The sequence below is a fragment of the Melospiza melodia genome, chromosome 1, assembly GCF_035770615.1.
Source record: "Melospiza melodia melodia isolate bMelMel2 chromosome 1, bMelMel2.pri, whole genome shotgun sequence".
Lineage (NCBI taxonomy): Eukaryota > Metazoa > Chordata > Aves > Passeriformes > Passerellidae > Melospiza > Melospiza melodia.
The window spans coordinates 21,069,888-21,090,783 of NC_086194.1; the positions used below are offsets into that span (position 1 = coordinate 21,069,888).

Genomic DNA, 20,896 nt, shown 5'->3' on the forward strand with positions numbered 1-20,896 from the left:
TGTGTTTCCAAGAACAGCGCTATTTTCTGTCACCTTTTCTGAGGTGGCTGTGCCCACTGCTGCTGCCTGACGCCAGGTACCGTCCCACCAGGATCTCCCCGTGATGGGGGCTCACCCGCCCCCGCAGGCTCCGGCTGACCCGGGGAGACCCGCGGCGCGGAGGGAGGAGCGCGCAGGGCCATGTGAGCCGCTGGCGGCGGCGGCGGCCCTCGGGGAAGACAGATGGGGTGAGAGACAGCGCCCGGTCCGGCTGTCAGCGCGGCCCCAGCCCCGCCGCGGAGGGAGCCCCTCCTCCCCACGCTCCCGGCCGGGGAACCATGGCGTCCAGCGAGGAGGACGGAGGCGGCAACGGCGCCGTGGAGGAGAAGGAGAACGGCAAGAAGAAGAAGAAGCTGGGCGTCCTGGCCACGACATGGCTCATCTTCTACAACGTCGCCATGACCGCGGGGTGAGCGGGCGCGGGCGGCGGAGCGGGGGCGGCGCGGCCGGGGCGAGGCGGGGGCCCGGCGGGGCCGGGCGGGAGAGCCGGGACGCGGGGGAGCCGCCGGCAGCGGGGCTCCCCTCGCCTGCCGAGCATTGCCTAATACGGTGCAGCGCTGCCGGCCGCCGGCGCGTCACCCCGCGCCCGCCGCGGAGGTTAAGTATAGCCGGGACCGGCATGCCGGGCGGGGGAGCCGCGTCCCGCGGCGCGGCCTCCCGGATGCGGACGGGGCTGCTGGGCGCCCGCGGGGAGCCGGCAGCGCTCCGCATGCCCGGGGGCCCCGGGGCCGGGGGCCCGTATGGGGCGGTCGGTGCGCCCGGGCTGTGAGCGAGCAGAGCCCGCCCCGGCTCCCGGCGGGCAGAGCTGTCCAAAGCCAGGGCAGGAGCGATGAGCGGGGACCGGGGCACGCAGAACAGTAGCCCTGGAGGTTCCTTTGAGCCTGTGCTCCGTGCTGCGAGGCGTTGCTGTGAGGAAAGAGGGTATTTATCTTGAATAACAGATCATAAGGGCAGTCAGGTTTATGTTGTTAATTCTCGAAGCACATATTCTCACTTCTTGAAGATTTTCACTGTTCACTAACTCCTGGGGGAAAAAACCTCAACCTATCCATTTCCACGTGTTTAAAAGAAAGCCAAGAATGAAAAAAATTACAACTTCTAGTGTGATATTCATCATGAGAACAGTTTCCTTTGGTTACTAATGGGTGGTCTCACTGCCCTTTGAATCCCGTAGAGTAAAACTAACACGCCGCAGTTGAGGCAGGAGCTCAAGCACTGCTGGAGAAAGTCAGCAATGTGATCGTAATGGCTTTCTTCTCACTAGCAACTGTGAATCTTGATTATTTATTAAAGTCTGTTCATATATTACTGCAGCACTTTTTGAAAAGTGCTTTTACGTGAGGTTAATGTTACCTCATTGAATTACCAGTCTTGTGCTCCATGTGTGAATTTGCTAATGAACACTGACTCTTGCCACTGACTTTTATATGTCTCTAAAAGATTATCGAACCATATTAGTTTTGACCTTAGGTGCTGCATCAATATCTCCCAACTTCCTTCTCTCTCATTTTCCATTAATATAAAAAGAAATTATGGCACACAAAATTGGATTTTTTATGTGGAAACAGAAAAAAAGAGGTAGGAATAAATTCTTATAATTATTTATGGATACAATTTAAGAGAAAAATACATATTTGAAATACATGTATACTTAACAGAGACACTACACAGGATAAATATTTAACCAGAACAGTATATTTCTCCAGTTGTCCAGGTGGTAGTGCAATATATCAAAATGTTTCTGGAGTTTTAGCAAACTAATGCTTAACTACATGTGAACAACCATTCTAATAAAAAAACCTGCAGCTTATCTTTGTTTCTAAACAGATTTAAGGGACTAAAATGACAGATCAATACTCAGTTTTGCTGAAAGTCCCAACTGGAGATGCTGCCTTTATTACAGAAGCTGTTTTCCGTTTCCTGGTGATTTGTAATAATCAGTATGAGGACTTTCCTGAGATCCAAAGTCAAAGCCATCGACAGCTGAATAAATCTATCTACAGAAATTTATGTCCACATTAAAAAATCCTTTAAGAAAAATACACTTGCTATCTTTGATTCTGAGTGTAGTCCAAGATTACTTCTCTCTGCAATGCTTATGCTTTGGTTGTGGAATGATATGCAGAAAATGCCTTGTTAGGTTAAATATATTATGACTTCTCAGTCTAAGTCACATACAGAGCTGTTGCTGCCACATTTGTGCTGCCAGCTGGATGTAAAATCACCATCACCTTCCTCTTGTCAAATACCTCACTGTAAAATGGAGCAGCTCCACTGTGAAAGACTTCCAGTCATATTCCAGTAATTCTTTGTTTCCACAGTGGTTGGAGACAATCTGAAATAAATGCACTCATATTTAAAATCTGTTATAAAATCTAAGTAACACTTGCAGGGGAAAATTTTGGAGCCCTGACAGATCAGATTCACGGGCTTAAAGTAGAAGGGATCAAAGAGGGGAATCATTCCTGCTGTGTGGGGAAGCCTGACTAGCTCTATGTGAGTTTGAAATGCTGTCATGAAGTGCTGGAATGGGGCACACCAAGTGGCTGCATAGCAGAGGCCGCCGTGCTAGGGAGCTGCCGAGGGGCTGGCACTGACGTCCGTGCCGTGCGAGGTGAGCCAGGAGCTGTCAGGATCCAGGCACAGGGGGTCTGACCAAACATTGCTGTGTCCAGGTACCCTGTTTTCAGTGCTAGCCTATACCTTATGCTCAGGGAGGACTGCAGGAGGATGAGTTAAATATTTGTCCAAATGTTTATGTAAATATTTCTCTGATGTTTGTAATCTCTCTGAACCTGTCTCTGAGTATTTCTGAATTTGTCACTTGGGCCCTTCCTTAGCCAGAGCTCTTGTTGCTGCAGAATATATTTGCCATGGCTTTGTGGAGAGTGAAAGGACTGAGTAATTGTTCCCAGCAATTTCAGAGAAGATGTTAAACTAAAATTTTTGTCATTTTTGATTTTTATTTTTACCTCTCCAAATAGCCATCCACAGCTCTTGCTATGCCTATGTCTATGTTAAAGAATTTTTGTACTTTCTTAGTTTTTTTTGATTGAAACCTGAAGTTTTCAGTCTTCTTGCTAATGTGATGTTTTAAGAACAAAGTGCAGGTCTGAAAGGCTGAGAGAGTTGGGTTTTTCAGTCTGGAGAATGGAAGACTCCAGGGTGACATAATTTCAGTTCCTGAAGGGAGCCCACAAGAGAGCTGGAGAGGGACTTTTCACAAGCGCCTGTAGTGATAGAGACTATCACTAGAATAAGGTATAATGGGTTTGAACTGAAAGAAGACAGGTTTAGATTAGATATTGGGAAGAAATTCTTTACTCAGAGGGTAGTGAGGCACTTTCAGAGGTTTCCCAAAGAACTCCTGTATGCCCCATTCCTGGAAGTGTTCAAAGCCAGGTTGGACGAGTGACCTTCTCTAGTGGAAGGTGTCCCTGCTTATGGCAGAGGGGGTTGGAACTAGATGATCTCTAAGGCCCATTCCTACCCAGTCAATCCCATGATTAAGGAAAATATAGTACACTGGAAAATCCTTATTATATAAAAAGAGGTTTATTACATGGAAGGAATTCCTCGTGCCTTGGATTATTTTACAGAGTCTGTGCATGTGATCAACCCACAATTTAGATGTTTATTTTTTTAATCTCAATTTCCATTCTAAATCTCAATTTAAATTTTGTGTCAAATTCTACTATGATTGAAAGATACTGTTACTTTTTCTTTCTTTACATTGGAAGGGTTATTAGTTGGCATCATTGTTCAGTTTCCTAAAAAAAACCAAAATAAATTTATCCAACACCCTCAAATGTGCTAGTTAAATATGTTTCTTGAGGTCAGGAGCATAGAACATCCATCTTTCAGCACTTTGGAGTCTGATTTTTAAGTCAACTTTTAAAACACTTCTCAACACTTTGGAAAACATAATTATAGTGGTACTTTTGTTTGGACAATCACAAACAGGAGCATTAAAATCACTAGTCAGTCCTGAAATCAGTGAGTTGAGAGGACATGAAAAATGTAAAACTGACATGCATAAATTCCAGTCCTTTACTTTGACAAACTTGCGACTCAAACAGTGACTTCAGGGCCAAGCTCACCATGTGGTTTCAAATAACAGTATTTAATAGTCAGGATGGATGAGGATTTAATAGATACATAAACATTTACATAAAAATATGTAGTCAGTGCTGGAGAAAAGTCTGATGGATGGGTGGTTTTGGGGGGTTCCCTCAATTTAGTCAATCCTGGGAAGGCAGCAAATTATTCTCCATTATTTCCCAAGTAAAGAGATGAGTGTAATGTTTACATAATATTATATACTATTTATGTCTAAAGATATTTTTTGATGAACTAAGAACACTGACAAGTGAAGAATCAAAGTTAACCTGGGAAGAAAAATACTCTACTAAATTATTTACGATGGATGGATATTTTTAGAATTCTAATTTGAAATGTATCCATTCTCTTTCTTTTATAGGTGGCTGGTATTAGGTATTGCCATGGTGCGGTTTTATATACAGAAAGGAACACATAGAGGCTTATTCAGAAGCGTTCAAAAGACGCTTAAATTTTTCCAGACATTTGCTTTGCTTGAGGTAAATTTTAAACATTAGTTTGCTTTACTGGATGCTGCATATCATAGGCAAAACACATTATTATCCTGAATTTAAGATAAGAATATTATATTAGTTCTAGAAGTCCTTTTTACTTTATTATTTAATGAAGTTTTGGGGGTGGGACAAGGTGATTACTTGAAACAAATCAGCATGTGTTTTTCAGACTTAATTCTAATATTTCTTTAAGTCAGTGCCTGGGAACTGCTTTGATTTGAGAGTCTTTAATGCAAAAGGCAAAATCTTGAAGGCATTACAGCCAGCAGATAAGCCCTCTAGTGTAGTAGATATCACCATCTCAGAGACTGAGTATATATAAAGAATATACTCTTTATACTGGACTTACTATTCTTCTGTGCCTTTCCTGCTTCTACTTATTTAAAGATGGGATTCACACACCCCGTATAACCCATTGCTACAGGGTCTGTGCAAAATTTGCAAAGTATTCTTTAAGTAATACTTTTGCAAACTGTACACTACTGGTCTCAGTTCTGGTACATCTGTGGAATTAAGCTTTATTGCTGGGTTTATGGAGCACTTGCAGTTCATTCCCAGGCACAGCAAATAATGTCTATCTACATTTTAATTTTTTTTCTCAGTCTGCCTACAACATTCTAATTCAAACAACTGTTAAAATCATGTCATCAGCTGCATATAAGCTTTTGTGCTGTTAAACTTTCACTGTAATTCTATTCAAACCTGCCAAAATTATGAAAAGCTCTTCATTTGCTAAATATTCCTGACCAGAAAATACATTGTATCTCAAGCTTCATAGCTGTCATTGACGAAAGTATATTAATGTTAATAATCTGTAATAAATGTAGAACATTTTAAAATTGCTGTGTGGTTAGCATTCCTTATGTGACTTCCTCTACACTGTCCTGTAAAATTGTTCTTTGAGTAAGGTAAAGGAAGAGAAGCTTACTAGTTGAAAAAAATGCTTTGTAAGTATATAAATCTCTAGTATTTACAATTAAATTGAAAAACAAATGTCGTTCATGTATTTGCACAGCTCAGATGAGACCATCCCAACACTGATTGCCGGGGCTCTGCCATGTATTTCTTTTTAAGACTGTTAGTGGGAGACAAAATCCAGAATTGAGCCTAGGTTTATATTAATGTCAAAAGGCCATGTTTATAGGGTAGCTAGTAACTGATGCCACCCATCAGTAACCTCTGACATTTTTATTTACAGGTAATCCACTGTGCAGTTGGTGAGTTCTTTGTTTTAGTTTCTCCTGTAGCTAGTTAAAACATGAACTGTGGAGCAGAGATAACATGTTTCTCTTTTTAAGGAATAGTTCGCACATCTGTGCTTGTGACTGGGGTCCAAGTGAGTTCCAGAATCTTCATGGTGTGGTTCATTGCACACAGTATCAAACAGGTATGTGTCTGAGCAAATTATGTTTTGATTGCTTTTAAGGAGAAGCTATTACTACAGTTCTCATTTCACAAGGAAGACCAAGCTAAAAATTAATTCTGTTCCTGTAGAGAATGCTTACATATTTGAGTGCAATTTTGGAAGTTAGGGTTGCAAAATAGAATTTGTGTGATTCTTGCCAGGAGACGGAGTCTGGGTCGTAGCTGTGAATCACCCGTGTTTTCAGCATCGTGCCCTCTGTGGTCTGCCTAAATGAAATCAATGACTACTCCTGTTATTTACAAGCAAAACTACCCTAGTGTTAACAGTTCTCTTTCAAAAATTTTAATTAGCACTTGCTGAATTAATCTAAATAAAAGGTAAATTCATGTTTTTAAATCTATGTCTTGAATTCACATGGATAAACATGGTAACGATTTTGCTATTATTTTTAGAAGCCTTCTCAAAATTTTAATGTTATGGTAATCTGTTAAGATTGTTAATTTGATGGCATCTAGTGTGTCACAATGGCACCTAAGGACCTGTGTAAATTACAATAGTTACTTGCCTGGCTTTGGGTGGCTGTTGTAAGGTTAGTGATCCATTAGTAGAATGAAGCAAGCAGTTCACAACTAGTAGGTAAGGACATCAGGTTCAATTTCTGAGGTGTGCTTTCTATGAAAGGCATATAAAAAATTAAGTGGTAGAGTTTGAGCTCCTGAATTTCTTCAGAACTCGAAAAGCTGAGCCATTAAACTGTCTCACCAGCAGATGGCATAGGCCTTTCTGCAGATGAATTATCCTAGCACCTGCCTCAGTTATCAAATCTTCATTTCATTTCACAATAGGACTTGTTTTCTACACTGCATCTTTTCCTTTGACACGGAATAAAGTAAATAGGGTTTTCATATGGTTAATTTTTTTTGTTCTTCTTTTTTCTTGTTGTTGTTTGTTTTTAGGTTTGATTTGGAGTTTTTTTGGTTTTGTTTTAGTTAGTTTAGGATTTTTTTTTTTTTGTAAGCTAACTTTTTATATTTTTCTGTAAGGCAAAATGTCTCAAAGATTAACAAGATTCTTATATTGAATATCTACACATGAGCTGGATTATAGCACTGCATTTTGCCTTTTTTATTATCTGCAGTAGACTAAATCTTAAGCCTATCCAGCAATTTCTTTTATATATTTCCTCTATCTACACTACTGTAGGCCAAGCTGTGTCCAAGAAGAAATGCATTTGAATGTATGTCTGATTGTATTTCACGCTGTTATTGCTTAGCAGGCATGAATGTTCAGGGTCACTCTAGGTGGTGAGAGGCACGTCAGTGATAATAGCCAGAGCCAGTCCTCCCCACTTGACTGCAGATTTGCAAGGCAGCAGATAGGAATTCTCTGCATACTTATTTAAAGCTCTTCTGCTTGGATTTAGCCCTGTGACATGAATCCAAGTTTGAGTTATCAATGTTTGTCTCTAATTGCATGAGGCAAAGAACAGCCTAATTCTGTCTTTACCTTTGCATATTTGTTTGGGTGTCTTTGCACTTCAGTTGCTGCTATTTGTTTGTGATTTTGGTGCTATTTTTATGTCACCATTTTCTTTATGATGTTGGTGAGATCCTTCTGCTAAAATTGCACCTTCTGTGACTGACACATTGAGGGTGTGATTTTATGAGCACTTATAATTCTTTTTGACTTTTGTCAGAGTTGTGGATTTTCAGCATCTTGGAGATATATTAAGCTTTGTCACCAAGTTGCATTTTATTTTGAAAAATAATTTCCCTTTTTTATTTTTTTAACAAAACTTGTGTTGCTTTATTCTATTTCACAGACATCCCTGGGGCTTTTCATCCTTCAGGCATAGAAGTGTGTTACAAAATTCCTCCCCTCTTAAAGGAAAGAAAATTACTTGTGTGTAATTTTTCCTCACAGAAGGTAGTGTTTGTAATAGATCCCCAGGTGCCTTCTTTGTATTTGGGGACTTTTGTTTATTTGTTCACTCAGAGTGAAAAAGACCTGGTGTTTTGAAACAGCAGAAATGTGCTACTTACTGATGAGGCAGTTTAATGACTCAGAACTTCAATCTTACATGGGATTGTTGAGTGAGTTTACCCAGAGCTCCTGGTCTACCAACTACTCTTCATTTAGTGAGCCATCTGTACTCCAGCTCCTCAACTATCTTGGAGCTCCCTGAAGTCTGCCAAGCTTGACCAAGTTCCAGTTAGTAGGTTATATAAAGCAATTCCTTTTGTCTAAAGTTTCGTGGAGATGTGCATTATATATCGAAGAAGAAGCAAGATAGAAAGTAAGAGAAAATCTAGGAAATGGAGTAGTGAAATGCAGAATTAAAAAGTGATTATGAGAAGAACATACCTTCTGTAGCATTTTGTTGTTCTTGCTGTTTTGAGGAGGGAAAACATGAACAAGTAGATAAACCACAAATAGAAGGGGGATAGTTAGGTAGTCTAGTGGAATGTAGGTAGAAAACACCGAGGAAGAATAAGCATAATTATAGGCTTTTATATTTTGATATTTGCATAATGGAGGAAGATTGCTCAATTTGACAAATGTCTGTTTGTTAGTAATCACATATGATAATGAACTGTACATGGTCATGGTTTCAGCATATCACTTTTGTGCCAAAATTGTTTTTCTTTACAAGGTATTAGTTCTGTTCTATATATCTTAAAGAGAAGTCTGTTGCAATTTGCACAGAAAAAAAGCCTAAGAATGAAGAAAATGTTGGTTCTTTATACTTCTGCAGATCCAGAATGAGGAGAGCGTTATTCTTTTTCTGGTGGTATGGACTGTGACAGAGATTACTCGATATTCCTTCTATACATTCAACCTGCTCAACCATTTGCCATACTTCATTAAATGGGCCAGGTGGAGATGTCTTGCACTCGAGTTTCTCATGGTTCTGTGCATGTTGGTTTCACGCATGCTGAACTAACACACAGGAGAGCAGATGTTTGAGCTTTAGTTATGTGTCAGCAAAGTGCAAGTCAGTTGCTTTCTGTACTTGGGATCATTGCTGCTTGGTTTAATATGTTAAAAACATTTTAGCTGAGGTTTTTGGAGTATGGTTTTTTCTTTGCTTTCTGTGTCTCGCAGTTTGAACTCTGCTTTCACTTACTCTAATTTCTTTTTCATTTACTCTAATATTTTTCTCTATCTTTTTAATTTTATCTCCTCTTTTAATTTGCAGTATGACTGTTTACGATGCTTTGAGTACAGTGCCCAAAATAACACACCTGTGCTAATCTTTGTGGATGTTAGTTTTCTGAAAATGTGGGAGTTGTTGTCACTTAGTCTGTATTATTACTTTATAAGAACTTCTGCTTTATCAGAGCTTTTGTAAGATTATATCCATGTAGTGAAGTTAAATACTGACTTAGTTTAGGCCACAAAAAACGAGTTCCAAATCAAAACTGTCTTGATTTTGAAGCATTCTTCAGGTTGGCCACTAGATCACATACACTACACAGACTGTGTGTGTTTATCAGGAGACTTGACTGGAATAGTATTCTATGTAGTCATTATTTGAAAAATACATGTAAGGCAGACTTGTTATGTTAGAAGAAGAATATCTAAGCTACATTCAGTACAGATGACTCCTATTTAAAAGAGTTTGTTTGTTATTTTCCTTTATTTTTGTTTTATAGATAATCCAGGTTTGATGCTTCTAGTGTGCTTCTTTGATATGTCTGATATTTATGTCCATTCTTATAAAACATTTCTTTTTTGCTAGTGCCTAAGTGAGAGACTTGTTTAAGCACTAAATGACAAACTTAAAGATAGTCAGATTGGCTATCATCAGTAGTTTTTTTTTAATACAGACTTCAGAAAGAGAAATGCATTCAGAACTATTTACATTGACAGATGATAATTTTTACCATCAGGTCAGTGTGCCTTGAATAACAGAATTTTGTTTCCATAATATAGACAGTAGGGAAAACCAACATTCTCACTGAAAAGACATATGGTGAAATATTAATATAAATAAAACATCTGAAAATATATTATTTTTTCATAAAGTCTAAAATATCCCTTCAAGATTTATGGATAAACAAACAGCACAACTGGGCATGAATTCAGTATCAAGAGAGATGGAATTTCTGATCTTTAGCTTATAACTGCATAGAGACAAACAATATGTAAGGTATTATTTCCTTCTTATCTAATCTGCATTCTTCTTGGTGCTGCCAAGCAATAGGACAGGAGGCAAAGGGCAGAAACTGATGCACAGGAAGTGCCACCTGAACATGAGGAAGAACTTCTTTACTGTGCAGGTGACTGAGCTCTGGAACAGATTGTCCAGAGAGAAAATCCAGTGTCTCCCTCACTGGAGATATTCAAAACCCATCTGGACACAGTCCTGTTCCATGTGCCTTAGGATAACCCTGCTTGAGTGGGGAGACTGAACCAGGTGACTCATTGTGGTCCCTTCCAACCTGAACTATTCTGTGATTCCCCTCATCTGTGAGTCTTCTAAGCCCTTCTGCTTCTAGGAGGATTTCATGCTTAGTTGCTGCTGGTTTGGATCTCATTTCTTTTGATCAGGGAGTTCACATTGTGAACTTTCTCTCTGTGTGACAGCTCTCATTGCTGTTCCCAATATGAACTGGAGAATTGTTCCATAGGAGAACCTGCATATCCATGGTGCACTGTGTGAAAGGACAGCACATAACCTATTGATTACAATTTTCATTCTGTCACTGCCTATGTGGCCTTTGGCATTCAAACCACATTTTCTTTCAGCTGGATGTTTTGCCTTTTATTTGAACGTCATCTCACTTTAATTTAAAATGGATCTGATAAGTTTCTGGCACTTTAATTTTCTTTTCTCTTTTTATTCCAATTTCCATTAGTGGTAAATGTAGTATTCCCATGTTGTAGTGAGTAAAACGAGCTCTTGATGCTATTCAACATTGTCATTATCTTCAAACAATTTGCAGTACATACAACTGACCCAGTGTGTGTGCACTGTGATGAAAATATGTAGGATCATCTGAGATTCAGTCCTGGTCTGAATCCTGTTGGTGACAACAGGAGTAAGAATAGTACATTTTAAAAAAATCATTACTGGAGACTAAAAACTTGAGGGTTGTTCTATTAGAAAGAGATGAAAAACATTCTGTCACTTCTGTGTTTTTAAACAAAGCACTGAGGAATTCTCTTGTCAATCTAAGCAACTCTACTGAAAGTAACTGAAACTGATATTTTGTGTCAAGTCAGGATGTGATCCCTGATTCTTGTGCAGGAACCACTTTAATACATTTCTGTGCCACTAATAATAAGAAGTGAAATTTTTAAGTTTACGGAATGTTTCTCACAAGGGTTTTTTTTATTCTTATTATTTTTCAATTCAGATACAACTTTTTTATCGTTTTGTATCCTGCTGGAGTTGCAGGTGAACTGCTAACCATTTATGCTGCTTTACCCTATGTGAAGAAAACAGGAATGTTTTCACTGAGACTTCCCAACAAATACAACGTCTCCTTTGACTACTATTACTTCCTTATTATTGTCATGTTCTCCTATGTGCCATGTAAGTACTGGTTAACTGTGGAAACATTTTAACATCATAAAAATAAATCTTCAGCGATGCTATAAACACTGCCTGTATTAAAATTTGCTGAACACTTTCTACTGTAAGAGCCTGCTTTCTGTTGTGCCAAGCTTTATGTGCTTTAATTGGTTAGGCTGAAATTTACTGTCCTGTTATCTGCTTAGGAACATAATCTGTCTTAAAAATTTTAATGAACATGCTAAAATTATTTCTCAGACTTGGACGAACTTAGAAAAGTTGCTGCTTACACACAGATATGTCTGTAACTGTGTCATTGGGACTTTCTAGTGCCTCTCCCACTTTGAAATAATGACTTTAAAATGGTTCTGCAAGTTGTGCCAGAGATATGCTGTGGCTTTTTACTACTAATAACCATTTACATTGGAAAAAGCATCATTCAAGCACGCTCAGGAAAAACTTGAAGCAGTATTTTCTAAGATTTCATTTTCACAGAAATAACACCCCCTCCCCCCAAACCTCTCTGAACACCTGCAGTCCCTGGTTTAATCAGTTTGCCCTTGTACTTATGCATGCCAGAAACCATGGAGGCCAAGTAGAGAGAGTATCTTGTCTGTCTTTCACTTCCAGTGTTATCTCCACTGCTACCTAAGGAGTGAAGACAAGGAGAAAGCACCCTGATGTACCAGATATTCCACCACAAATAGGGCTAGACCAAACTAGGCAAATGTAATATTTTAGATAATAGTAATAATAAAATATATAATATTTTAAAATACATCTTAAGTACATTGAGGCAGCAGATTAGAGAGAGAAATTGAAAAGCAGGAAAACTGAAGTTAAAGAGTCTGTGATCTGCATTCATGAAAGGCATTAATTTGAGAAGGCAGCATTCAATATGGACTTTTACAATATGAACACGCAGTTAAATTTTTGGTTCCAAAAAGTCATGAAGGCTAACAAGAGAGATTTATGTCAACAAAAATATTCTAAGGTGTGATAACTTTCTAAGAGTTTTACATCTGTTTATGTAACAACACTTCAGGAATAAATCCAGTTTTCTAGCCATTAAATGTAAGGATCAACTCTGTCAGTAGAACAGTAATATAATAGATGGCAGAGGGACAGCAAAGAGGCATCTCCCTACTTCAGACTTGAACAAATAGGGTAAATTTGTATCCTCCTCCAAGTCTTCAAAAATGCTTAGGACAGATTTGAAGTCTTCAAGCACTACCAGAATGTGGTGAAATCCTGTTTCTACAAGGAAACTGTTGGAGTGAAGTTCCTTGAACACAGGGTATTTATTCAGGGATAAATGAGCTTTGAGTAATTATTGTTTTTTAAATCACTGCAATATTCATGACTTGTTATTATTCACCTTAATCAACTCAACCACTGTGTGCTATAATTTTTACTCAGTTCATCATTCTGTAAAATAGTGGTTTTCCATTATGTGATCTGTTGAATTTTTCCATCTAATTTGCTTTCTTTTATGCTTTGATCAAGTATTTCCACAACTGTACTTCCACATGCTGCGGCAGAGAAGAAGGGTGCTTCATGGAGAAGTGATTGTGGAAAAGGACGATTGAATCAAGCTGTGTAACCATGGTGCTTTCAGTGGAAAGGAAAAGAAGAGAGGGTAAAGACCCAAAACTTCCTCTGATTTTTCTGAGTCCAAGTTTTAAAACATGGAACAAGAATAAACAACTGTGCCTGTGCCTGTGGATTGTATTATTTTTGCAATTAATATATTTTGAGACCTACCTTTTCATCCTCAGATTCACTTTGGTTTTTAATTGTTCATTTCTTCAAAGAAATATTTTCTTTTTTTCAATAGGTTGACAAATAGCTTTAAGAATTATAATAGCTACTATGCCTTCTGTTCTGAAAGTTCTGTTATGACCTGTAGTCATTATCAAGAACAGAAGAGGAGTTGATAAGTTGTACTGAAAGTGAGTCTTCTGGAAATCAGAGTGTAAATTAGGTAATGATGTTTTTCATAGACTAGGTGAATTGAATGGTATTTAAGCTTTATATTAAGTAATACCTTTCCAATTATAAGTACTGTAGCACGTTGTTTAACATTTTTTTAATTACAGTATCACATGCAGAATTCCAGAAGGACTTTTGAAAAGAGTTGAATTCTTGATTGTCAGTGCAAATTTAGACCTCTCTGTATTTTAATATGTAATTTTAAAGATACTTAGGGTAATAGATATAATATTAACTGGTTAAAAGTTTGTGCTGAGGAGAAGACAGGTTGTGACTTCCTTTTTCTAATCAGTGGCTGGAATGGGACTCCTTTGCAGAGCAAAGCTGATTGTCAGCATGTTTTCTATTCTACATTTAAAGTATGTATGCAGAAAAATCAGTATTGCATTGAAAATCTGTAGCTATGGTGAGATATTTGACTTCTTTTCAATAGCTTGGTGGGATAAAATATATTTAAAATATCATCCTAAATATAAATTGTGCTTTGATTCATCCCATTGGGAAATTTTAATTGCTCCCTCCCCATTAATTGTTTATACTGGGTTGACCTAATTCTATTTCATGTCTTCAATAATCTGCAGGAAGGATCTACAGTATATTGATAGAAGTTAGAGGTGATTTTATACTATATGATACTTGAGTGGGAGAGGTTCAACAAATTGGGAGGTTTTGATCTAACAGCCTAGCAGATTCAGAGAAAAGGTGATGCATTTGAGGAAACTTGGATACTGAGTAAGAGAGAGAAGATTGAAATGTAGTAATGTGGTATGAAGCCTTGAAAATGTAGGCAGCTAACCTGTCTTGTTTCTGGCTTCACTGATGTCAAAAGAAGTGTATGCATATGTGGAAGAGCTGCATCAGGCAGCTGTAAATCAGAATACTTGTGGTTGCTGAGGTAATTTCTGGAGTAGAGTCTTATGTTTTGGCTACCTCAGGGATGAAGAATTGGATAATCTTCTGAAAGCTCAGAGAACAATAACAAAACTAGTGGAAGTGAGAAAGAATTCGGAAAGATTGAGTTGCTAATATGTGTAATTCTTTGTTCTATGATAAATATGGAAGAACTTTAAAAAGTATGGAGGTGTAGCTATGGTGGTGAATTTGGAACAAGGGAAAGAGGCAATGAATATCAGAAGAAAGGTCCTACTGATTAGTTCAATTATGGAATGACACAGCAATGCTTATCAATGCACGCAGTGTCTTGGAAGGGTTTCAGTTAAAGTTGGCAAGAGATTGAACTGCATATTTGAATAGGCAGTTTCCATTTTTAGCTTCAATGATACTATGATAATACAGCTTTTTGAAATTTGTAGATATGCCAGAATAAGGTGTATTAAGTAATTTATTTAAAAAGTAAGAATTTGCTATATCCCTGACTTTTAAAATCCATGTTGTGCCTTGGATTTGTGATATTTATGTATGTCTTCATTACACATAAATGAGTTTCTTTTTATGTGACAGGTGCATAGTGTACTTGAGACAGAACAGTTGAATTTCTTTAAATTTTAAAAAATGTAATCTTTATATTCCTTAAATTTCACGCAAGGTGCTCTAATTTAACTTACTACTTCTGTTCTATATGCAGCTAAAATGATTAAAAGTTTTAAACATAAATTACATTTACAACACTGAATCACAAAATAGTTGTGTTACTATGTGTTCAGACTAGCAGTTGTATGTGTCCAACATTCTTTACTGTTTTATAAACTACGAGGAACATATTGGCAGTTTTGGGAAGTATATCTCCATTAGCAAACAGAAGAGTGTGATGAAATATGAAAAGCTCAGATTAGATTAAGTTCTGTGTCTCTTTTTACTGTCAGAGCAGCTCACTGAAGACCATAGCTATCAATTCATTGAAATTGCATTGGATTTGAAATCCTTGATCAGATAAGTGTATAAGTGTAGATAGTATTCTTACTAAAGGAAATACTTGCACAATAAAAGTGTATTATATTTGTTTTCATTGTGGCCTGAGGATATTATTATATGTTAATCAAGGACCTATTTTTATATCCTTTTGTACATATGAAATGAAAAAAAAACCAACACTGTTTGCTACAATCTTGGGTTGCACTTCCATAAAGCAACAATGTACAAGGTAATGATACAATTTAAAACTGGATTTACAGCCATGAAAGAGTCTTGCTAAATAATGAATTAACAAAAGTAAAGCTAAAATTTACTCACAGTATCATATTCAATGTTTCATTGACCAGAGAGATTGCCATGTAGATTAGTTTACATGACATTTACCTAAGAAAAGTAAGCAACATGTTCTTTTCTTCCTTCTGTTTTTTGACTGAAACGTTTCCATGAAGCCTCTTTTTCACAGAATCAGTAAGGTTGGAAAAGACCTCCAAGGTCACCAAGTCCAACCTTTGAACACTCTCACATCAACTAGACTATAGCACTAAGTGCCATGTCCAGCTGCTTCTTGAATGCTTCCAGGGGTGATGACTCTACCACCTCCCTGGGGAGCCAGTTCCAATGCCTGACCAGCCTTTCCATGGAGAAATTCTTCCTGATGTCCAACCTGAGCCTCCCCTGACACAGCCTGAGGCCTTTTCCTCTTGTCTGGTTGCTGGTTCTGTTAACACATCTTCTGAAACATAGTGAGAATTGCAGGTAAAATCTTCTTGCTATTGACTTCAGATGAGCTAGGATTTTATCCTATGTAGTTATATTTAAATTTCAATATACCATCTTGAAACATTTAATTAACCTGTCAAATGGATATTAAAACTTAAGTATGATTTTCATATGGTGCTCTCTTTCCAACTTCTTTTTTACATCTGTGTTTTTGTCTTCCTCTCTGCAATATTTCTAGTTTTCTAAAGCGTTTAAATCCTCCTGCTTAGGTAAGATTAGGAATGTATTCAAACATCAGCATCTCTAATGTTTTCATGTAGTCCTTTAACAAATTGTCTTTATAAAGGTATTCTCTTACTTGTTCTATATAGGCCTTCTGAAATGAATTTATATAGAGCATGGCTTTATGAAACTTTTTGAATAGCAGTATATAGAAATAGGGAGATTCCTTTTAATCAGGTGACTTTTCCTACTATTGGTAGAAACAGAAATCATCTTTTGTATAAACTACCTGAAAGCAGCTGTATTTCTTGAGGTCCTTCCCAGCACTTACATACTATGAAAAGCTGTTTTGGGACAGACTGGGTTGTTTCACAGCTCAGCTCAGAATGTTTGGAGGTCAGATTCTGGCTTCAGGGCATGGGCAGCAGCAAGGAACATGGTGCTGAGGTATTGCAGCTTCTGTGTTACCTGGCAAGGGGTCACTGAGGCCATAGTGAGCAGTAGCTGATAGATGTAATTTCTCCCACCCTGCAGGATGTGAGATGAGAGGAAGCTGTGATTACTCAGTGTGCTGTCATTACTGTCTGCTGAGGGAGCTCAGGGGATCAGCTGGAGGATCTCTGTGCACAGGGGGTGTGTTACAGAGAGGCTTTCCCACTCCACTCAGCTCTGCTTTGCTATCTGTTGGCCTACATGTCTTGAGATGGACAGGTCTGCCAGGACGGGCATGGCACACCAACCTCAACAGCTCAGTTCAACATAAACTGACTTGGAGAAATGGTGCAGGGTGCTGTTTCCCATTCCCATTGAACATAACATTTGGCCAGGTTCATGTTCATGGATAGATTGCAAGTCTAGTTAACAGAGAGATGCATGGAGACCTGTTCTGTGACCAGATGCAAATATTTTAAATGTAGGTACATTTTAAATATAGGTCTAGCTACTGCTCTGATTGTTGTACTCTTGGTCTTTACAATAGCTTACTTCAGTGGATATTAGGATATGTGTATGGTTACTAAATAAACCAGAATGAAACCAATTCACAATCGTTACAATAATTTATAATTTCAAATTAGTTTAAATGACGTTAACAGTTTTTCAATCAAGCTCTTGCTTAATCTGCCTTAGGAAGAAAAAAAAGAAAGGAAAGTTAATACAAATAAATGTTCTGCACTAGGTAGTAGGGCCTCATAAATCAAAATTTTCAGGCAGGCAAACTTGCTGCATTTCATGCAGGATTTTTTAAGTGGGTTTTTTTAACAAAAAAGGTGAAAGCTTTTCTGAAAATCAAAGTTTATTTCATAATGTATATTTTAAAATGTGCTGAGACTTACTGTATTATTTATTATCGGTTTACAATTTAAATTCATGCTGAACCTGCAGTTTTTATAGATGATTACCTGTAGCCCATTAAAATGTTTCATTCTGTGTTTGTTACAATGGCTGTTTAAAGAACAAACTCCCCATTTTTCCACAGAGCTCTGTGTTCTCTTGCTGAAATGAGTTTCAGTATTGTTACTGCCTGGGATGCTTTTCCAGGCTGCTGAAGGGCAGGTTCCAGAGTGCCAAGGGCAGCTCCGTGATCTCCTTCCAGGAGGGCACAGCTCCACAGTGGGTGGCACTCTCGGGTTGGTGTCGGGCACCGCGGTGCCACCGGTGCCATTCTGGGGTCTCGAGGAGTGCCAGCTCTGCAGATGTCCCCAGCTGATTCATCCCCATGACTTCCCAGATGGAGAGAACTGTTAGGTCACAGTAGCAAATCTGACAAGTGAACTGAGAGCTGTCCCAAGAGAACTGCAGAGAACTGAATGTTGGGTGACCCCAGCCCTCTCGAGGAAGTTGCTGACAGTTTCATGCCTGCAGCTGGGAGTGGCTGGTGATGTACAATACTTTCTGTGTCATGTTGTACCACCTGAAACATGCTGTCCTTTTATTCATACTCTCCTGCCTCTCTGTTTGGTCTTGAATGTATTTGAATGTCCTTTCAGTTTATGGCTTTGTAAAAGTGTAAGTGCAGAAAAATTTATCTGAGTGTGTAGAATGTATATGTATAGAATTGTACTTCAAGTTTCTTAATAATGTAAATGCACTGCAACTGCTTAATATTGTTATTTCTTCTAAAATGGTTATCATTAGAAGTTTACACAGACAGGAAAGCAACACAATATGATACTTCTAATAACTTATTTATTGCAAAAAATATAATATTTTTTTGATCTATAGATTCAGATATTTGTTTTAGTGACTGTTAATTCTGTAGCACTGTAGAAATTAATAATCTATTAAAAGACGTATTTTAAACTTTGTTCTAGTTGATTTTTTAATTTTGTTTTTAGCATGTAGAAGTCAGTTCTTATTTCACCGACTGGTACTGTTTACAAATACTATACTCTTTTATTTAGAATTATTTCACATATTAATTGTGAGGTCCCCTGTAGCAAATTCATCTTGATGTCCCCTATTTACCCTTACCCAGACAGTCTTTTCATATTTCTTAAAATATATTCCATAAAAACCAGGTAGGTTTGAGTAGTAATAATACTGGTTTATCAAAGAAGAGCAGAGAACACAGGACATTCAAGAGAATACCAATATGTATGAAAAAACATGCATTACAGTGATCCTGAAATAGATGTTCCAGTAGTAGATGTTTCAGTGTTTTGGAACAGGACTTTTTTGTGGTATTAACCTTTGAGAGGGATGGAGGCAGAGAACATCCTCTGTCTGTCCTTTGCCATGTGACTAACAATGACATTGCAGCTGTGAGGATTTCGTTGCCATGACAGTATGAGAAAGCAGTTTGTGAGCATTCGCACCTACTTCTTTTGAATTAGGAATCAAGTGGTTGGAACCCCAAGGAGCTTAACTGCATATAAAGCTTAAATCCTCTTAGTCAGATGTATTATAATGAAGATGTAGATCTCCTAATCTGGGAAGTCACAGAAATGGTCTTCTGATCTAAATTTACAGGACAGGATTTATGTGTCCTGGTCCTCTACCAAGGTTAAGCAATTCAGATTTCTATAGAAGTCAGTGGAAGAACATCCACTGATCTCCACAGGAGTGTGATGGGATGAAGACATTGGTGTATTCTGTTCTGTGTAATTCTGGATTCCTGTTAGTACTGTCTGGGGGAGAGCCTGTGCTTGCTGTGCATGGTGGCTCACTTCCTCCCAGCTTTGCAGGGTGCCCAGCACTGCTCCCTGCAGAACGCTCCAGAACACCTGGAAGTCTCCAGTAGTACACCACTATTGCATTATACTGATTTGAATTCAGCAGAGTTGTAGAAACTCCCTTCACATATCTATGTAAGTGTCTTTAATTTCTGAAATTAATCTAGGCCCAGTGAGACATCCCATTAAAAATAGGCAGGGTAGATCATCCCTCACAGCTGCTTGGACATTCCTAGCTTGAAATGCTGCCGTCACTGAACAACTTTGATTTTCATATATAATCTCTTGGTAGTTTGTTCTCATACCACTTTTATCAGATGGCACTTTGCCTGCCCTTAAGTGGCAGTTCCAGATTTCATGGAACAAATTGCAAATGACAAGCAAGAAAAGACTCAGATGGGTGTCCTGCTCCACACACAAAGCATCCTCCTGTGCTTGGAAGAGAATCCCAAATCCTGGGTGTGTAGTAACATTTGCAAACCTTTTAATCAATCATGCATGAAGCTAAATATTATAATATAGATCTTCAACTCATAAAGAAAGGAAACATATTTTGTTACCAAAGACACTACGTTACATCACAAGTGAATTGCATTTTATTCTCTAAATTAAGTCTGGGAAGACCATTAAGATTGAGACTCATTCTGTGATAAACCGGGACAGTATTGGGGATCTCATAGCCAACACTTGCTGCCAACTGAAAACAAGTATTTAACATTACTTCTGTTTTTGTTCAAAGTGAGATCATATTACTGAGAATAAAAAAATCTCTTGCCAGAAGGAGTTTTTTTTTACAGTGATCATCAGTGCCAGGTCTCAATTAATTTAACTTCCCAATCTCTGCATTATATCCAGTCAATTCTTTACAAAAGAGTTCTGTCTCTAAAAACAAAACAAACATGAGAACAATTCCGCTGAAGTTTATTAAATAGAAAATATACTTTAGACTTCATGAGATATAAACATTTTTGAACATTTTCATATGCTTGAGAAATGTTTCTTTAAATAATTTGAAGTTTTATTAGTTAGTTAGTTAGTTAGTTAGTTAGTTAGTTCTCTGTTCTCACTAAAATAACAGAATGCTTGAAAAGGCGTTGGAAATTTAGAGAACAATGCCCATACACTGAATATGCTGGTATTTCATCTTTAAAAAGATGATAATAGCTCAGGGTTACCAGAAAGAAAGCAGAGGCACAAACTAAGTCTGCTTAAATGGCAAGAGTAGCTGAAATACCACACCTGGCTGTTCAGCTCCATTTGATCCATAGGCAGTATCCACTGCTGTCTATTATAAATGTTACTGTGTTCACTTGCTACAGACATTTTTTGAAATGTCTTTTTTAAAATCAATGGACATAAGTAGGTACTGGTGGTAGAA

General features: G+C 38.1%; 1 protein-coding gene across 2 annotated transcripts; it reads left to right on the forward strand.

Moving 5' to 3' along the window:
- Window positions 1–255: 255 nt before the first annotated feature.
- On the forward strand, window positions 256–13,257 carry HACD1 (3-hydroxyacyl-CoA dehydratase 1). 2 transcript variants are annotated; one of them, XM_063150473.1, is made up of 7 exons: window positions 256–448; window positions 4,520–4,637; window positions 5,851–5,869; window positions 5,957–6,039; window positions 8,774–8,895; window positions 11,382–11,560; window positions 13,046–13,257. In XM_063150473.1, the coding sequence occupies exons 1-7, from the start codon at window positions 318–320 to the stop codon at window positions 13,126–13,128; spliced, it is 735 nt and encodes a 244-aa protein (XP_063006543.1). In that variant the 5' UTR covers window positions 256–317; the 3' UTR covers window positions 13,129–13,257. The 2 variants fall into 2 exon arrangements, with proteins under 2 accessions (XP_063006543.1, XP_063006537.1); XM_063150467.1 differs by having other exon boundaries at window positions 257–448; window positions 5,951–6,039.
- The last annotated feature ends 7,639 nt before the right edge of the window (window positions 13,258–20,896 follow it).